General features: G+C 41.6%; 1 protein-coding gene across 3 annotated transcripts in view; it reads right to left on the bottom strand.

The window, feature by feature from the left end:
* Positions 1-989: 989 nt before the first annotated feature.
* Positions 990-17,395, bottom strand: part of NFIA (nuclear factor I A) — a gene marked incomplete at its 3' end in the record, with an annotated part of 385,446 nt that continues 369,040 nt past the window's right edge. For all 3 annotated transcript variants that reach the window (XM_081258348.1, XM_081258349.1, XM_081258347.1), the window contains one exon: positions 990-8,322. In XM_081258348.1, coding sequence (XP_081114474.1) covers positions 8,305-8,322 — 18 coding nt within the window. The remainder of the gene's footprint in view (positions 8,323-17,395) is intronic.

Genomic DNA, 17,395 nt, shown 5'->3' on the forward strand with positions numbered 1-17,395 from the left:
ACCCTGCCATGTATTTGTTGAATGACTTTGGGTAAATTATCGAATCTCTCTCTGCCTCAATTTCTTCATCTGTAAAACAGGGATTAGAAATAGTAGCGATCCCACAGTGTGCTTGTGAGGATTAAATGGATTAAGATATGTATTTATTTACTTATTGTCTTTGGTCTCCAAGCCCACCCTTCCGTATGCTGTTCTGTGGGGCTGGTAGTTTTCTCACGACATTTTCCAGACTCCTTTGCCAGATGGCTCCGGTTAGATCTAGCCAGTGAGAGACCCTGGCAGGAGCCTAGGAGTAGGAAGGAAAGCAAGAAGGGACTTCCTTCTGGGTTCAGTTCCTTCCCACAATGTGACAGCTGCCAAGGATGGAGGCATGATCAGCCCCAGCTCCTTTCAACTCTCCCAGCACCAGTCAGGCTTTACTGCCTCAGAAGTGCTGATACCCTTGGCTGTGAACCCCTCGGCGGTCCCAGCACCAGCTGCCCACGTCCTCTGAGAGGTCTGAGTACGAGCCATGTGGTGCCCCCCACCTTCATGGTGACTGCTCTCAATAAAGATCCAAACATCATCTGTGGGAGGTCCCTCCTTGGAGCTCCTAGGTTCTGGTAACCCGACCTTTCACTTTTGTTTCCCTAACTTCAGGGGTGGTGGCTATACTTGTGTTGGAAAACCTATTAGACCCTTTTCCTGGTTCCTGCCCGGGGACCTAACTGATGCAATATCTAAAGCACTTAGAGCAGTATCAGGCACATAGTAAGCACTATGTGAGTGTGAAGTTTTGCATTTGCCTAAGTAGGTAAAAAAGCCAATATGGCCCATGAGAACCCTGTGAAGGGAGGGCACAAGGTGCCTGACATCCATCAAGGATAATGCAAACGCCACGGTGCAGAAAGACCGTCTGTCTTCCGGGGAAGCTCCAATCCACACCCATAACTGTCACTCAAACACTATCACCCACGTATGATTTAAAGCAAATGATGACACAGCTTCCATAGCATTAGCAATTTTTTATTTTCCTTTTTTGTTGCATAGGAAATGCAGTACTTGCTTCCAGTAATTGTATTGTAATGTGAGAAGGTGGTAGCACTAATGGTTGAATACAAGAGTTAAACTAATCCACACCAGCTCAAAAAACCTGTGGAGATTTAGTTGAATAAGAATGGACGCCCACAGTGATTCTCAACCAATTACAAAGTTTCACAGAACACAGTCAAACTAAAAGGGTAACTATGAGAGTCAATACAAGTATACTAGAGGCACAGGGGGCCCGGCTCATAAAAAACAAATGTCAAGCCAACTTATTAACACGGGGGTGTTTAGTGTCACAACAGCTCTCTCATCACTGGAAGGGTTTAATCCCCTCCCCACACAATTTGAAATGAAAAAAACCCGAGGTATCTTGAGCAGACAGATTTCTAAGGGTGGTGGGAAAAGTCCCCGGTGAACTTTGTTCTGGTAAAAGGTCAGGGCAGTAGGGGAGGGGGTCGTGTATTTGTCTTTGAAAGTCTTCCTAAGGACCTCCTAGAATCTGATAAAGCTCCAGCTCTGGGTCTAGCTAGTACCTCAGTGGTGATGCTACCAAATGCCTTTGCAGTGCAGAAAGGCAGTCGGAGACCAGGGAGAAAGAAAGGGCAGCTCTCTCGAGCCTCTATCCCAACGTAGCCAGTGGCCTTGTGGCCTTCGGTTGAGACGTTTGAAAAAAAAAAGTGCTAAATTATAGACTATTACTAAAAAAAATTAAAAATTAAAAAAAAAGAGTAACACAAATAGAATCAAAAAGGAAAGAAAGCTTGTGTTATTTTAAGAAGCTGAGCATAAAAACAGCAGGAAAAATAGCCCCATTCATTGGACACCATTTGTCCTTGAAACCACCGTGGAGAGACACAAGTTCACAGCGCACACCCTGGGGAGTATTTTCCACCCTGAAGGTGCTCTGGTTGGATTAGAGGTGGCACTTCCACCATATATGCTTGTGGTCCAGACATACTTTGGAAATTGTGTTTTTTTTTAATTAAATAGCATCAGGAGTCCACAAGTGGAAATTCATGATGCCTGGCACACAGGCAAGGTCCTGACCCCCACATGCTGCTGCCTTCCCGGTTACCATGCTCAAGGGCAGGTGGTCCCCCTTATCTTTCTGAGCATTTCTGGTATCTGCTCCCCATTTCCCCGGCCGCCTAATTTGATTATGTAACCCTTTGGGGCATAAAAGGCAGATTGGTGCTGGCTTAGGAAAAAAAAAATGAGATGAAACATTTCATTTGGGAAGCAAGTCATTTCAAATTTAGACCAAAAAAAAAAAATTGTTATATTTTAAAAATCCCGTGTTAATAGCCAATTTCTTTTTCTTATGAATCGGGCCCAAAGTTTGTACAGTTTTATTTTTGAAGAAAATATTGCAACTGTGCATGAAACTAAATAGCCACGTGATCTCATAAAGATTTTTTTTTCGTTTTTTTTTTTTCTTTTAATATGAGGAAGTCTGGTGTGAAGACGGATCAAGCATGGGTACCTGGCTGAACACTGTCCATTAAGAAAACGCTTCAGGATCAGCAAAGCTTCAGTCGAGGGTGAAGGAAAATGTCCCTCATTTGGAAATGTCCTCAGTGTCTTCAGAGCAGAGTTCTTGAAATTCAAATGGTCGTTTTGAGACAGAAGTCTTGCCAGGGACTGATTTCTGAAATCAAACACCCATGCTTGTCCCCTAGGAAAAAGAAAACAAAAAACAAAAACGAAAACAAAAACACAAGTAATACTGAATTAAGTAAATGTATACCTCCAAAATACTGAAAACAGCCGAAATCAAGAAAAGACAGAATTTGCATTCTCAGTGAAATACCTTTAAACCTAGCTGACAAGAACCAAGTCAGAAAAAAAGACTAACATAATTTTGAGTAATATTCATACAGTTCACTAAGCATTATGGAATAGCATGCATTAATATTGTACGGTTATTTTACATCACCTATACCAGAAGGTCCTGACTGACAGACAGCGAAGGCTACCGGTGTAGAAAAATCTTACTTCAGAAGAGCAATATAATACAGATTTCACAGGCACTACATTTTAATATATCAGGTATTATGCTGGTTTTCTTATAATTCTTTCTGTCCTAAAGCTGGCATTATAACAATGACCAAAAAGGCAAGGATTGAAGTAAACGGAAAGTAGATACCAAAGTTGATATAGTTTTTCTTCAGATAGATTAGTGCATAGTTCTCATGCAGATAAACACTGCTATGCATTTACACTGTTGGAAAGCAGAGTGAATTGAGCCCAAGTTGTCACATTTGTGTAAATCATTTTGTCAGCCTGTAATAGCACCATGTAATGGATTTGCATTAAACATTAAATTGATTTCAGAATTGGTGACACAGTATTCACTACAGTTAAGTGCTATGGAATAGCTTCAATGTTACCTGCTATATATCAAAGCAATTTTCATCCCACTGCTTTTTTATTGGAAAAAATAAAAGGAAAACATACACGACACTAATTAGACGAATGCACAGCCTTGGACGTGGAGAAGGCAGAGTGGGTTTACCGTCAAACAGTAAATACATGCATTGACTTCAGGACGAAATTGGCCTTGGAAGCTGATTTGAATGAAAGCTGTGCTGGGGGGCAGTGCAGCTTTCTGAGACTGTCTTATGTCTTAGGACAGATCTCGGAGCATGGGTGGTGAGGTGCCACTGAAGCTCTCCGTACATTACCATGCCAGTTGTGTTTTAAGTTTGTTCTATGGAGGCCTGCTACCAGGAAAAAAAGAAAGAAAGAAAGAAGGAGAGAAAGAGAATGAGAGAGAGAGAGACCACCACCACTAGGGACAAACAGATATGATGCCAAGTACATTAAATGACATTCTTAGAAACTCCCTCCCCCCCAAAAAAAACAATCACAAGGGAAAAAAATTTTTCTTAATCCAGATTTCATAAATACTTTATGACACTGTAACTACAGAGTTCAAAGCCTATGAGGATAAGGGTTCGAAAAGTGAAAGACAAACTTTTTGAGATGGGTTTTGCATCTTCTGATGGGCTGCCTGAATACTGTGACTCTGGGAAGTCTGGGTTCCTTTACACTTCACCGGTCAGAGTATGAAGAATATAAGCTTTGGGAAGTGTGCCTTGGCTTGCCTGTAGCCCACGCCTGACTGTGGGGCAGGGAGGAGCTGTCATGCCAGGGTGTGAAGAAACAGAAAAGTTAGTTCAAACCTCAAAGGAAAGAAAAAGACTGTGGGATGGATAGAGTGGCATTGGAAAGAGGTCCTCTGCCCATGAATAATCAGACAAGGAGCGTTTTAGTGGCAAGGGGACGGGCCAGAAAAAAAAAAAAAGTATACAGAAAAATGATATGATTTAATGTTTGTGCCTCTGACTTCAGTTCCCAAAGAAGAAAATGGAGAGTTATTTGAGGGACTTATCTTTGCCAATATTGTTAATGCCATTTGACGGGAGAGAAAAAATTCAAATGGGTCTCAGAATCAAGGGCTGGGCCTCCAAACACGGATGGCCCTCGGTCTGTCAGTCTACACACCCCAGGTAGCAAAGTCTTCCTCAAAAATCTTCGCTTGACTTTGAGTCTAAAAAGGTTAAACACTCATATTGTTGGTGTTTCTTTTTTCCTGCTTGATCACAACTGAACTACAGTTTCCTGCTGCTTTCTGGACAATGAAACATGAACAAAAATATAACTTAGTGTGTTTAATACTTAACCCCTGTTCGTTATCACCCTAGACTGCCTCCCTAATGTTTTAAAGCCTTTAAAACATTTTTTCCTGCAAATCTGTTCAGAGTTCCCTAATTTTAGCTTCATCAAACTTAATACAACAAAATACCTTCAAAAATACAGCATACCTGTAACGTCCATTTACAATGGTTTTTCAGTAGACCTATACTTCTCAAGCATAGGAATATGCTATACCATTGAGAGAGAAAAAAATAACTGTATTTAAATACTTACAAAAAAAAATAAAAGGAAACAGGAAAGTTTTAAACTTAAATCCAGTTCCCAAAGGGAGGGGGGGCAGGAAAGAAAGAAAAGCCATTCTATGAACGCTGCCTTTATAATGAACAATCAGAAATTTCACTAGGCTAATTTGACAGAAATTTTTCCTCATTTAAACAACATTACAAAAGTCCTGCATTATAAAATAGGGTAGAATAAATCAGTGTAATCAATAAAACTATACAACAATACAAATTACATATCTTCTGAGTGGGCAGTTAATCTCTCTCTTTGCAGTCATGACTAAAACATGCTCACTAAAAACAACTAAAACTGCCCAAACTATTGCTTAGTTTGTTTTGTTTTTAAAAAAGGGTGCAATTTTATTGTATATACAACCAATTTACTGGTAATACCTTGGCTTATCGCAAGGTTCTGACAAAATGTTTGTCTAGGCTTTTTTCCCTTCACTGTGAAGCACTGAAAGCTGCTATTTTTTTTCTTTTTTTTTTTTCTTTTTTCTTTTTTTTAGTGCACATATGTCATAATAAAGTAATGCCCAGCTAAGTGCTATAGGGGAAGGCAAAGTATGCTGGCTGGCTAGAGGAAGTGACACCATATACTGACAATCACACCATACAACAGCGCCAAACGACTATTCAACCACTTATCAGACACATATGAAAATCCAAAATGTTTTATTTTATTTTTTTTTCCTTAAATAGAGATAACCAGTAAACAATTTTCAGAACTTGGAAGTTTAAAAACGTGCATATAAAAATGGGCATTATATACTTTGTATTGAATGTGGATTGACTGCAGTCTGCTAAGAAAAATGGGGTGTGGGAGCTGAAGAAAAGGGAAGTTGTCTTTTTTTTTTTTTTAAGGCTTGCTTGTGAAAGGAACAGTTGTAAAAACAAAATTGCTTGAAGCAGGGTCAGCTTAGTGCTTCACAGTTTGACTGCTTCTCTAAGAGGAGCCCTTCCTGCGCACGTGCATTCAAAAATCACAAATAAAGTACAAAGACAGACACCTAAAACACACTGCGTCAAGTGCAGCACCGACTTTGGTCAAATAAAAAAAATAAAAGAAAAATTAATCATAGCTAAGCTTTTCTACACGATATAAGCAGGTATTGCATATTTTCATATATCTGGGGGCGGGGAGGGGAATAAAGGAAGACTCCAAATAAATTGTAAAATGCAGCAACATCCAAAATACTGATATTCTAAGCATCTACAGATCTCAGAATAGCACTGCCACTGACCACAGAGGACAATAAAGACTACTCCTATCTGCGGAACAACTAACTCTCTATTTAGTTCTAGATGTTGAAACTGACAATGGCTGACATAAAAGTCACATTTACAAAAAGTGTCTCCAAATGCTTGACTAGGGAAAAACCCCTTTCAATAGAGGAGCATGTGCAACAATTCCACAAATAATCGCTATCCAGGGCAAGGCACATTGATATGGAATTTTTGTTTTCGTGCAAATTAAGGAAAAAAAACAAAACAAAACAACATTGTTTCGGGGGGGAAAGATGAGGAGCAAAGTGTCTTCCCAAGAATTTCAGTTACTTGATTGTATAGGACAGTAGTAGAACCCTTCTGAAGGGCTGAAAAACATAGTTTAAAGGCAAGTGCCTAGAGTAGGGATTACAATATTGTGTCTTAATGCACTCTACTTTATCCTACATTAGCTATATAAAAATTAGTTACTAACACTAGAACATGCAGAGACTTTCTCTGATCAGCAGGGCTTGCCAACCAGAACGTATATATATGTATAGTATAGGAAACCTTCTTGAAGTTGCATGGGAAGCAAAGGGGTGCTTCGCTGTCTGGTAGAAAAATCACTTGCACTTTTTTTTGTTATTTTTTTGTTTGTTTTTTGTGGTTTTTTTTTTTACATAAGATACAGGACATTTGGGGGTGCAAACTTTTTTTTTTCCCTAACAAGTACCCTTGATCTGAATGGGCACCAGCATTTGTGTCAGTATTGGTTTCATTATTATTATTAATATTATTTTCCCATAGCCCAGTTCAGGGGCGCAAAGGTCTTTAAAATTTCTGGACAATCTCTGGAACAATGAAGTGTCTGATAACTGATAAATCCTATGTTGCCTGATACATGTAAAAATTTTCAGAATTGGCATAATCCATTATAGTGACTTCTAGCTTATAAAATTAACAGATACCATGATTTCATTTTAGTTATGTGCTTTGATAACAGAAAATAATTAGCATTTAATGTAGTTAACATATTGTGGTAAAAGCACCATTAGATTTGTTTTTTTGTTTTTTTTTTAAATTTTCCTTCAGTTTTTAAAGGGATACAAGTTTAACAATAAAAAACATAAAAAGCAAAAATAGCTCCCCTTTTTCTTGCAAGGCTGTTTTTTACCCCAATAATTTAGAGTCCTGGGGTGGAAGGACTTGAAAAACAAAAATAGAATTTTCAACAATCTCTATCTTACAAAGATATTTAGCTATCCAATGAAATTGCACTTTACTCAATTCAAAATTCGATTGTTTTGATTGATTCCTGTCAGTTTCTGTCAAAACAGACCATCTTCCCCATTTCCATGTGAATTTGTGTGTCATTGTTGAAATTGTTGAAAAAATGTTTTTTTTTTTTTTTAATGTTAAGTGCAGCATTTCAAAACTTTTAAAAAACTGAATAGTAGTAGTAGTAGTTTGCCATTTTCGGAATTATTCTGCAACGTGAGTGGATTCACTGTCCTTCCGGGCCATGTTATCTAGTTTACTGCTGACTGCTGAACCAAACCGAACTAAAAGAAAAAATAAAAAAGGAACATAACTGCGTTTTCTTTTTCCAATATGTTACAGAAAAACATTGCCCTTTGACTGTCCCGTAAGTTATATATTGCAGATCTCAGCTACTACAAAAGACTTAGTTCTCCATGTGTCTCCTGACTGCTCAAGGAGGCTCACACCTGTGTGGGTAAATTCATGAAATACTGTGAAACAGCCGGGCTCCGTAAAGAAAGTGTGTCACAACGGGAAGTCAGTGAGCAAGGGTAGACCTTCTCCAGCCACACTGCCTAATGCTCACGCTACCACGGAAAACACTTCAAATGTTACAAAGCCCAACCATTTCCAGCACCATATGAGAAAATTACAACAGTCCCTAAAGTATTAAAAAAAAAAAATCCCAAAAGGTTATGGCCTTTGCTGTTGGACCATAATGCTCGCTGTTTCCATGTACAGGTTGATTTGATTCTCCCCTTCCAGTGACAGTGAAGTTGTAACTGCGCTGGGTTGAGGATGCGTCCATGTTACAGAGTTGAGAAGGGGTCAGGTGGTCTGTCTGGTGGATGGTGGGACGCTGCGACTTTTATCCCAGGTACCAGGACTGGAAGACAAAAGGAAAAGTGCAATTAGAGGCACAATTTGGAAAATAACACATTTTAAAAGTCGCCCTTCCAATGGTGAAATCAAGATCTACGTTAGGGACGAAGAGGAGATTCACTGGGAAAAGTAAAGGAATGACAAACAGTAAATCGTGAGACACTGAAACTGATCTCACTCTTCCGAAATTGAAATTCAATGCCTTTGTTGGGGTTTGCCAATGCTTTGAGTGTATCTTACAAAATAAAGTATTTATGTCCACTTGAAATACATATATGGGTTTTGCAGTCTGGAGAGGGCAGCTATAGGATGGCAGGAAGCTTCATCATCTGGTTTTTGATTGAACCCTCCTAGCACAGTGCCTGGAATAGAAGCTTCTCAACAAAAAAGTTGAATGAGTGGAGAATGGGCTAGGGGAGAGGTTTTGCGTCATGATGAGTGTCTTCTCTGGTGAATTTCACAACATCTCCTTTTCAACGAGATGTTATTGCCACATTCTTGTAACAGGCACAGATGATCAGCAGTGATATAAGAGTAAATGGAGGGCTTCCCTGGTGGCACAGTGGTTGAGAGTCCACCTGCCGATGCAGGGGACATGGGTTCGTGCCCCGGTCTGGGAAGATCCCACATGCCGCGCGGAGTGGCTGGGCCCGTGAGCCATGGCCGCTGAGCCTGTGCTTCCGGAGCCTGTGCTCCGCAACGGGAGAGGCCACAGCAGTGAGAGGCCCGCGTACCGCAAAAAAAAAAAAAAAAAAAAAAAAAAAGAGTAAATGGAGCTATAGTAGAAAAAGTGCTGTACCAAGAATCCTGGGTGATTTTGGACAAGTCACAGCATCTGTCTTCTACTCAATTTCCTTAGATGTACATGAGGTAGATTTTATGATGTAAAATGCTCCTCTCAAGCTCAATCTTTCTAAAATAATGTTTTCAAAAATGACATAAAATAATCATGTGGTATGAAGATTTCATCCTATTAGCTACCGTGATGTCCAAAGGACAACAATGAGGTCACCCGCATAGCCCTCGTTCATGCTTTCGTTCCCTCGACATTTATTTAGAGCCTTCCATATACCTGCTGGGCCCAGTTACCTTTTCCTTTCATAAATCCTGAGGTGATTAGCTTTGGGCAATAGTCTGGTGATGCGTCACTCCATATGCTGGCACTTCTTCTATGTTAGCTAAACAGAGTGACCAATTATGGTCTAATATCAGAGTCAGTTTCACAAGTGAAATAAAGCATACGGCTTTTGACAACTTTTCTCCAGAAAGACCCTACCGAATTCACCACATTTATCATTATTCACAGAGAAGTCATCAACCTCTAGCAAAAGTGAATGCTTCCGAAATCTCTGCGTTGACAGCATCAGAAAGGGTTACATTTGGGTTGATTCAGTCAGATGAAGGCTCATCCGTGTGCAAGAGATTCAATTAGGTAAAGCAGGGACGCGTTTGATCCCAGGATAAATGGCGAAGTGATAGCTACATGGAGGTTGGGATAAGATTTCCTGGTCACACAAGCTACCTTTGATCTCCAGAGGACTTGAAAAAACACCTAAGCCTAAACCGAAAAACTACTCATCCTGTATACTTTTAGATGTTATTCTTTGACCACATGCTTTGAGGAACACAATAAAGCCTCTTGTGTACTGAAAGGAAATCATCCTGGCAAATACACACGGCCTCAATCGAACTGGACAAAAGAAAGAAGGGGGAAGAGAGGCGCGGGGAGGCGGACTCCAAACTGTTATTTCTAGTGGGCCTCCCGGTTAGCTGACGTGGATCCTACTTAGAGCTCAGTCCCTCTCTAACAAAAGTCTCAAACTTTGGGTGCGGCGAATAATGCTTACAATTTCTGTTCTCACACTTTCTAAGTCAGTTGTGAAATTCCAGACTTCTTAAATCTGACGCTGTGTCGTAGTTCTTCAAGCAAGCACCTGGGACCCAGTGAGTCAGCAGAGGGAGCAGTTTTCCATACCACAGTTTCTGGACACAACCTTGGTGCACTACAAAAATCTGCAGTGCCTCTACGCTTCTCTTAAAAAGCAAAGCAAAGGAAAAAAAAAAAAGTTTCTTCACACATCTTACTATTCAGTGTGTGCCTTGCCGACAAGGTTACCCCAGAGCAGCTCTGTAATCCTTCACTGAAATAGGCTTTATTGATTGCTCTGGTCTATTGTTCTCTTTTCAAGTCCCCCAAGTTCAAGTTCATCCTGGTGTTACATCATGTCTGGTTGCTAAGAGCAACCAGACAGACCCAGACGTGACTATCATTAGCAAGAAACCCTCCGCTCTCCTCCCACCAACCTTCCAGTGGCTCTGACGTAGCAGGCTCACTGCAAACACATTGAAGTATTTATTCTGCCTAATTTATGACCTACACAGCAAGCAAGACCCCCACTCCAAAAACCAACACTGTTGTATATTTAATTAATCTGTCTTTCTCTGGCACTTGGGAAAGTTAGACAAAGGACTAATTATTGTGTTTCACTCTCCACACTTTTCTTTTGGGGGGTGAATATTTGCATGGGAAAGAAAACTACAGGCCCAGCCTTGGCCACCCACCCCCCCTTTTTCTTTTTGCCCTATTGACATTTCATGAAATACTTTAGCTGCTTAAGGGAATTATAAAAAAAATGCGATGTGAATGTTACTCCTTCTGAGTTGGTATTCAGTAACACAAATCAACTCATGACATGTTTAAATTTAAATGCTAACCACACACTCTCAGAGTTACTTTAAAGGTTAGTTTTTAATCAATAGAAGTTGCTGACTCCTAGTTTTTGAGCCGCGCACTGCAGCTCTTGGGCTTTTGTCTAACGTTAAAGCTTTCAAACTTTTTTTTTTCCTTGGGATGATTTTAGCAATGATTTGCAGACACAGAAGGCTATTGTGCTCTGACCAGCAACATGTCACCAGAGGAGCGAGTTGCCCTGGGGTGGGGTGTCAATATGGCTCCTGAAGGCCTGGGTTAGGGGTCTTTAAGAACCCGTGAAAAACACTTAATTAACCCTTTCAGGCCCAAACCAAAACCTATTCTCAAACTTTTTCACTCCTATAATTTGACCATTAGTCCTTATTTCAACATTACACTAATCTTCATGACAATTAACCCAGCTACTTGACCAAAGCTTTCCAGAATGGGAAGTCAGCCGGTTAGGGGAACCACACAGGGATTTTTTTTTTTTTTTTTTTTCTGAATGAGGGCTCTTTGATTAAATAATTTATTTGTAGAGATGGCAGATCAACCATTATAATGCTAAAAAAAAATCCATCCATTTCATCGAATGTTCCCATGATCAGTTTGTAGCTGAAGACCCTCCTAAGTCCATTACGGACGAGCGTGATAGTCGCACGTGTGTAAGCCACTCGACTTCTAAAAACTTCCATGAACTACGAATGACGTCCAATGAACAAGATAATGTTTGGAAAAGCCCATTTTTCTCTTGTGATGTTTTATTATAAAATCTATTATTCAAGCAGTGCAAGTTTCAAAACATTACTTGACGAATAATTCTGGGCATTTTCTTCTTGGAACGTACAAGAAAAATATTAAAGAAATCTGAGATTGTTAAATTGGTGGCGTTGAGGAGAAAATCACTGGGAAAATGTTGCCACATTAAACAAAATTCATTTATGGAGAGTCAAAAAATTGTCTTCAGATATTTACTGACATAAGCTTAGGTTTCATATGGTTTCTGCCTTCATATTTTATAGCCCTTCAATCTAACCTCCTGTATCCAGATGGACTACAAAGGAATCTCTGTCCCTTATCTGCAGTGAGTTCCAATATTACAATACAATATCGGACGATGTTATCTTGATGCATTTACATTAAGGAAGTAAACACAGAGCTTTGATCTGTTTTTTTTTTTTCCTTGCGAACTCTCAGCTATAGTAGTTTTGGAGGTCCATAAATCCACACTCCCACGGGGGCTCGAGTTAAGTAAAATTACTCCATTACATTCACAATTTCTACAGTTTGGGATGTGCTAAAGGAGGAGGGGAGGGGGCTGGAAGGGGGGAGGTAATTGTCCTCTCTCAGTGTTCAAGGTGAAACATCAAAAGAAATCTGCAGTCCAGGACCAGAGCTCAGCTTTCCTCTTCTCCAGTCAAATGAAGAAGTAATCTCATCAGGTTGGAAAGTGCTGACTAAGGATTTAATAAAGTGCCTGCAGATGTGGCGTCTCTAAGGTATTCAACTCATGTAATGCAAAACAGCTCCACACTGAATGTGCTTATAAAATTTCATTTAACCATTGCAGCGCGACTTTTTTTTTTTTTTTTCACCTTTCTCTAAGGAGTTTTATCACACTTCCCGCCCCTTAATTTACAGCTCCATGAAAGTTCGAATCCCATTCTGCCAGGATTCTGGAATACTCACAGTAGTCAGGTTTTATGAACCATAAACAACATCTATCCGGCTGCATCGTAAGCAGGAAGCCTGAAATGGCTCTTGGTAGCTTTGAAAGCAGTCTCTTTCCTTTCCTATGTTGTAGGGAGAGCAATTAGGAAACTGAGGTTACTTTCCAAAATTTGGTCAGGAGGGTGCCTAAGACATGGTTGATGAAGACTCAACTTCTTAGTTAACACCAAACATTCTAATGCAAATAACGACTTTTAAAAAGGCTTTTAATGACACTTTTCATTAAGAGGGCAGGATGTATATTTTAGAAACAAAAGGAAACTGCAAGTCTGTTTGAGATAGCTATATTTCACTTTAACCAAAAAAAGGGAGAGGGTGCTAGGGGTGGGGGTGGGGAGGGCGGGACAGACTCTGACGCAGCAGAATCTGTTTTTCAAATTAAAAAGTTAAACAAAAGGCCTCAAGGGCAAAGTTGAACGCTGCGGAAGGAGGTTGTTAATGTGGAATCCAGAACTGGGTGTGACACTTTGCTTTCTTCTCCAGGCAAGGTGGGTTATTTCAGGACATTCACACACAGAAAACAGAAACACACAAATACAGGGAGGCCTCGGCCCCCAGTCCCCACTCCTTCCTACTCCATCAGCCCGGAAGAGGATGCCACCAACCAGTACTGCATGAGTTGCAGTCAACATTTTGACTTCTCTCTTGAGAAGATGCTATCTCTGCCGGGTCACACTAATCCAGTTAGTCATTTTTGGCTTCCTGCTCTTGTTCGATGAGCTCAAGCCCACCGTTTAGCCCAAATGAGTTGTCCTTGGCAAATCAGCCAGAGGTCTGGTAGCCTCCCGTGCCCGCTTCTAGTCCAATGGAAATGGACAGGGCCTCGGAGTGCACTCCTGGTTTATCACGTTAGTATACATCATTTGGGAGTACTTCATCACTTATGTAACAAGTACTAGCATCTACTGTGTGCTTGGTATGCCAGGCTCTGGGGATATAATGAGTACCACAATTACGGTACCTGCTCTTAAGGAGTTGCCCTGCAGAAAGAAAGCGCTGGATTTTAGACTTCTATATCCTTCAAGAGACCAGCTACCCTGATCTTCTCACAGTTGGATCTTTAAAAACTTATGTCAGCTGAGAAGGCTGAGTATCCAATATCCGAGGGACCCAGGACCTAGTCCCACTTTTTCCATTAATGAGTTGTGTGACTTCAAGTAAGCAGGACTCTGTCCTCTGGCCCCCAGAGGACTACTGTAGGGCCATTCTGCATTCCATGAGGGGAAAGCCGTTTCTAACACGGGCTCCTTCTGACAAAGGTGACACGCTGTACCCAGGTGTCAGTTATTGGTCTTGCCAGCCACGGGCTTTGATCTCTGCAGCCATTTCTCTTGTGTGATTTTGTTAATTAAAGAAAGCCTGTTTTCAATAACACTAAACCAAGACTTGTTTATTGTACAGGAAACTACTAAAATGTTAATGGGCAGTGACTGGCCCTGCTTACCTTTGCGGCCTTATCTTTTCACTGCTTGTACTCAACCCTTGTGCGGTGTTAACCTTCTTCCAGATCCCCCAAAGCCAAATACTTTCTCTCTGCTGGGCCTTGGCGCAGGGGTCCCCCTCTCCTTGGCTTTGCTAATGCTTGGTAGTCTTTGCTGTCTCAGATTATCAGTCCCTTCTTCCAAGGGGTCTTTCTCCAGGCCTTTAGTCCCGGGGTTTTACCTCTGTCCCAGTCACTGAACTGTCATTACCTATTTTTTTTCCCTCAAGAAAACGAACTGTCTTCTTGCATGTGGCATCTCCAGCGGCTTAATAAATACTGTTGAATAAAGGAAGAAAGGAAGAAATGAGGTATCTCCAAGGCTCCCAAAGCCTGGTGCCGGTTACTCCAACAAGGCATTTAGATGGGTGACTTCTAGCATGGCTGTGCCACATCCATGCTCATGCCCCATGTCCACATCTCCCCAGGTGAAGGTGCTCTCCCCAGGGAGACACAGGTCTCCACAAGCCTCCCCAGGCAGTTCTGATGGAAAAGCTCTTGGGACGGGGCCAACTGAAGCCAACTGCAGCCAACTGCGGCCGTAGCATGTGCACTAGTTTTGTAACATGGACCGCGGCCTACTTACTACGAGCGCAGAGGAGTTGTCCAAACCACCACTCCCTGGAGAGTGACCATGCTGCTCCCGGCCAAGACCTCCGTTTGGTTCAAACCTCAAGACGGGAAAACACTAATCTTTTTACCCAATAAGCCATCCAGCACCTCCAAACCTTGAGAGTACATACACAATCCAATTATCCCAACGGTCGTTCCAAAGTCTGACTCTTCCACCGTATTCCAACTTGTCCTAGTGTCTGCCTCACCATCAAAGTAAAGTTCTTTTTTCTGGTTTCCCTTTACGTTTTTATCAAGTAATCTTTTACCTTGTGAAACCAAAGACTTCCGAATTAAAAACTGCACTCTGGCCCACTCACATTTGCTCTGCCGACTTACTGGAGGGCTGAGTGCACAGTGGTGAGAGGTGGGGCACTGGAGTCAGAGTTAACAGAATCCCATCATTTAACTAGTAAACCATTAGATGCTAGTTAAGTGGTCTTAAGTAAGTTAGTTAGCACCCCTGCGTCTCAGTTTTAGACTCCGTGAAATGGAGATAACAACTTTATCCGTTTTTGTGGGGACGGAATGAGCTAATGCCTGGAAAGAGACAAGTACAGAAAAGCCGAAAGCCAGGGTAGATGGGTTCTCTAACTATAAAGTGTGTACAGGCCTTAAGGTCCACAGGAGACCTACGGGGGACCAGTTCCCTTGGAAAGGCATTGATCAACAAGGCGGCTTTCTCTCATTTAATGATATAATTTCTTAGTTAAAGGTAGCAGTTGCGTCAGTTCCATTTCCCCAGTTGCAGAAGAAAGTTCTTGAGAAAATAAAAATCTGTCTTTAATTGCGGTATTAAAATCAGAGCAGCGAAACCAACTGCACAAAAGGAATTGGCTCAAGTTTATGAAAGGCATTTGGGCCCTTGCCTTGCAAGGCTGAACTGCATGCCTTGGAAGTTGGGGATGAGGGGGAGAGGGGATCGGGGTCGGGTGGGGGGGGAAGGGGGGAAGCGGGGGAGGGTGTGGAGGGAGGGAGTAGTCAGGCAACCAAGTGGGACAGAAACAATCCTATTTTGGTTTTTGTTAGCGAATGGCATACTACATAGATCAGAGACTTCTTATAAAATACAAACCCCCAGTGTACACAAAGCACAGGAAAATGTGAGGAAAAAAGGGAAAAACGAAAAGCAGCTTAGGGTGTGTTAACGCTGCTATTCTGTCAGCTTAAAGAGTATTTTATGCTTGATCAACAGCTCTTTTTTATTGTGCTTTTCTTTCATTCATTCAGGACATCAAAGCCAGGCACCACCAGTGTACCTGCCCTTCTGGAGCCGCTTGAGAGGGGGTCCTAATGAAGCACGACTCTGGGAGCGGAGACCCCCGTGGACACGGCAGTTCAAAGGGAATATTTCAACAATGATTACATTTTGTAAATCTTTTTATGAAAGAGACAGCTTATTTCCTGCTTTTTCATGAAAAATAGATTATCCATTAAAGTGAGCCCACGCCACGGAAGCTGCTTGAGATCTGAGGTGCAGCGTGGAGATTAGGGGGACAAGGACCCGATGAAATCGTCCAGAGTTCCTATCTATTTGCCTACGATGGCACCGCGTCTGCTCTGGGAGGAGCCCGGACGGTGCGCTGCTGCGGAAAAGGCGGTGACCAGGGTGTTCTGAGGTTGATTTTTCAGCTTGGGCCTTGTGTCTATTATTTGTGCTTTAAGATGTTTTTTTGATTCCACAAAGTCCAGCCAAATATCAGAAGGCATCAGGCAACCCCTTTTATTGCATAAAAGTAAGATGAAAGATTTTAGTTACAGATTCATTAAATGCTGTATTTTAATGCTCTGAAAAGGGACGACCCCTTTTCCGTATGGGAAGTTAGCCATAAAAAAAAAAAAAGCTGGCTCTGGGCTGAAGATACAATACAGGCTTTATTATTGGCTAATGTCAGCCCCAAAGGCAAAAATAAAGAAGGCAGCCTGGCCCTTTGTAATTTCTGATTTTCAACATTAAATAATCTTTCCCCTAGTCTGTCTTTCTTTTTTCTTTTTTGGCGGCAGGGAGAGTTGAGGGGAACAGGGCAGGAAGAGAGTATGATTTCCTGGGGAGCTATGAAATGAAAAAAATGTATGTTTTCTACACATCAGATTCCAATTTTAATTAAATGCCTGCTGTCTAACAAGTGCAGACGGTCACACTTGGGGCTGGCCCAATGGTGGCCCAGGGAGGTAACCTTTCTGGTTTAAAAAGAGAGGCGTGGGAGTGGAGGTCGGCGCTCAGCCGAGCGTGGCCACATTACAATAATCATGCCACCGGGTGCTTCCCCACTCCTGCTCTTCCCCCAGAGCCGAAAAGCTCTTCCCAAACATGACTCAGGTTCACAGTAAATCTATCATGTAGATTTACTGTTCCGATTGTGCAGGTAGATAAAATCTGGTAAGGAAAAAAAATAACATTGAAGTGAAAAGTTCAGTAATTTCAAAAATTCTCCCAGAGACCTCCTGCAAGAGAACGACAGAAGACCTGCTACTTTGCCAGAAACGAATTCCCAAACGAACCTTTCCGGTCAAGGAGCCCTTTAGGCACTGGATGGTACTTGCCCCCTGTGCCCATTCCCA

This window comes from Mesoplodon bidens (genome assembly GCF_964165515.1).
Source record: "Mesoplodon bidens genome assembly, chromosome: 2".
In the NCBI taxonomy this organism is placed as follows: Eukaryota; Metazoa; Chordata; class Mammalia; order Artiodactyla; family Ziphiidae; genus Mesoplodon; species Mesoplodon bidens.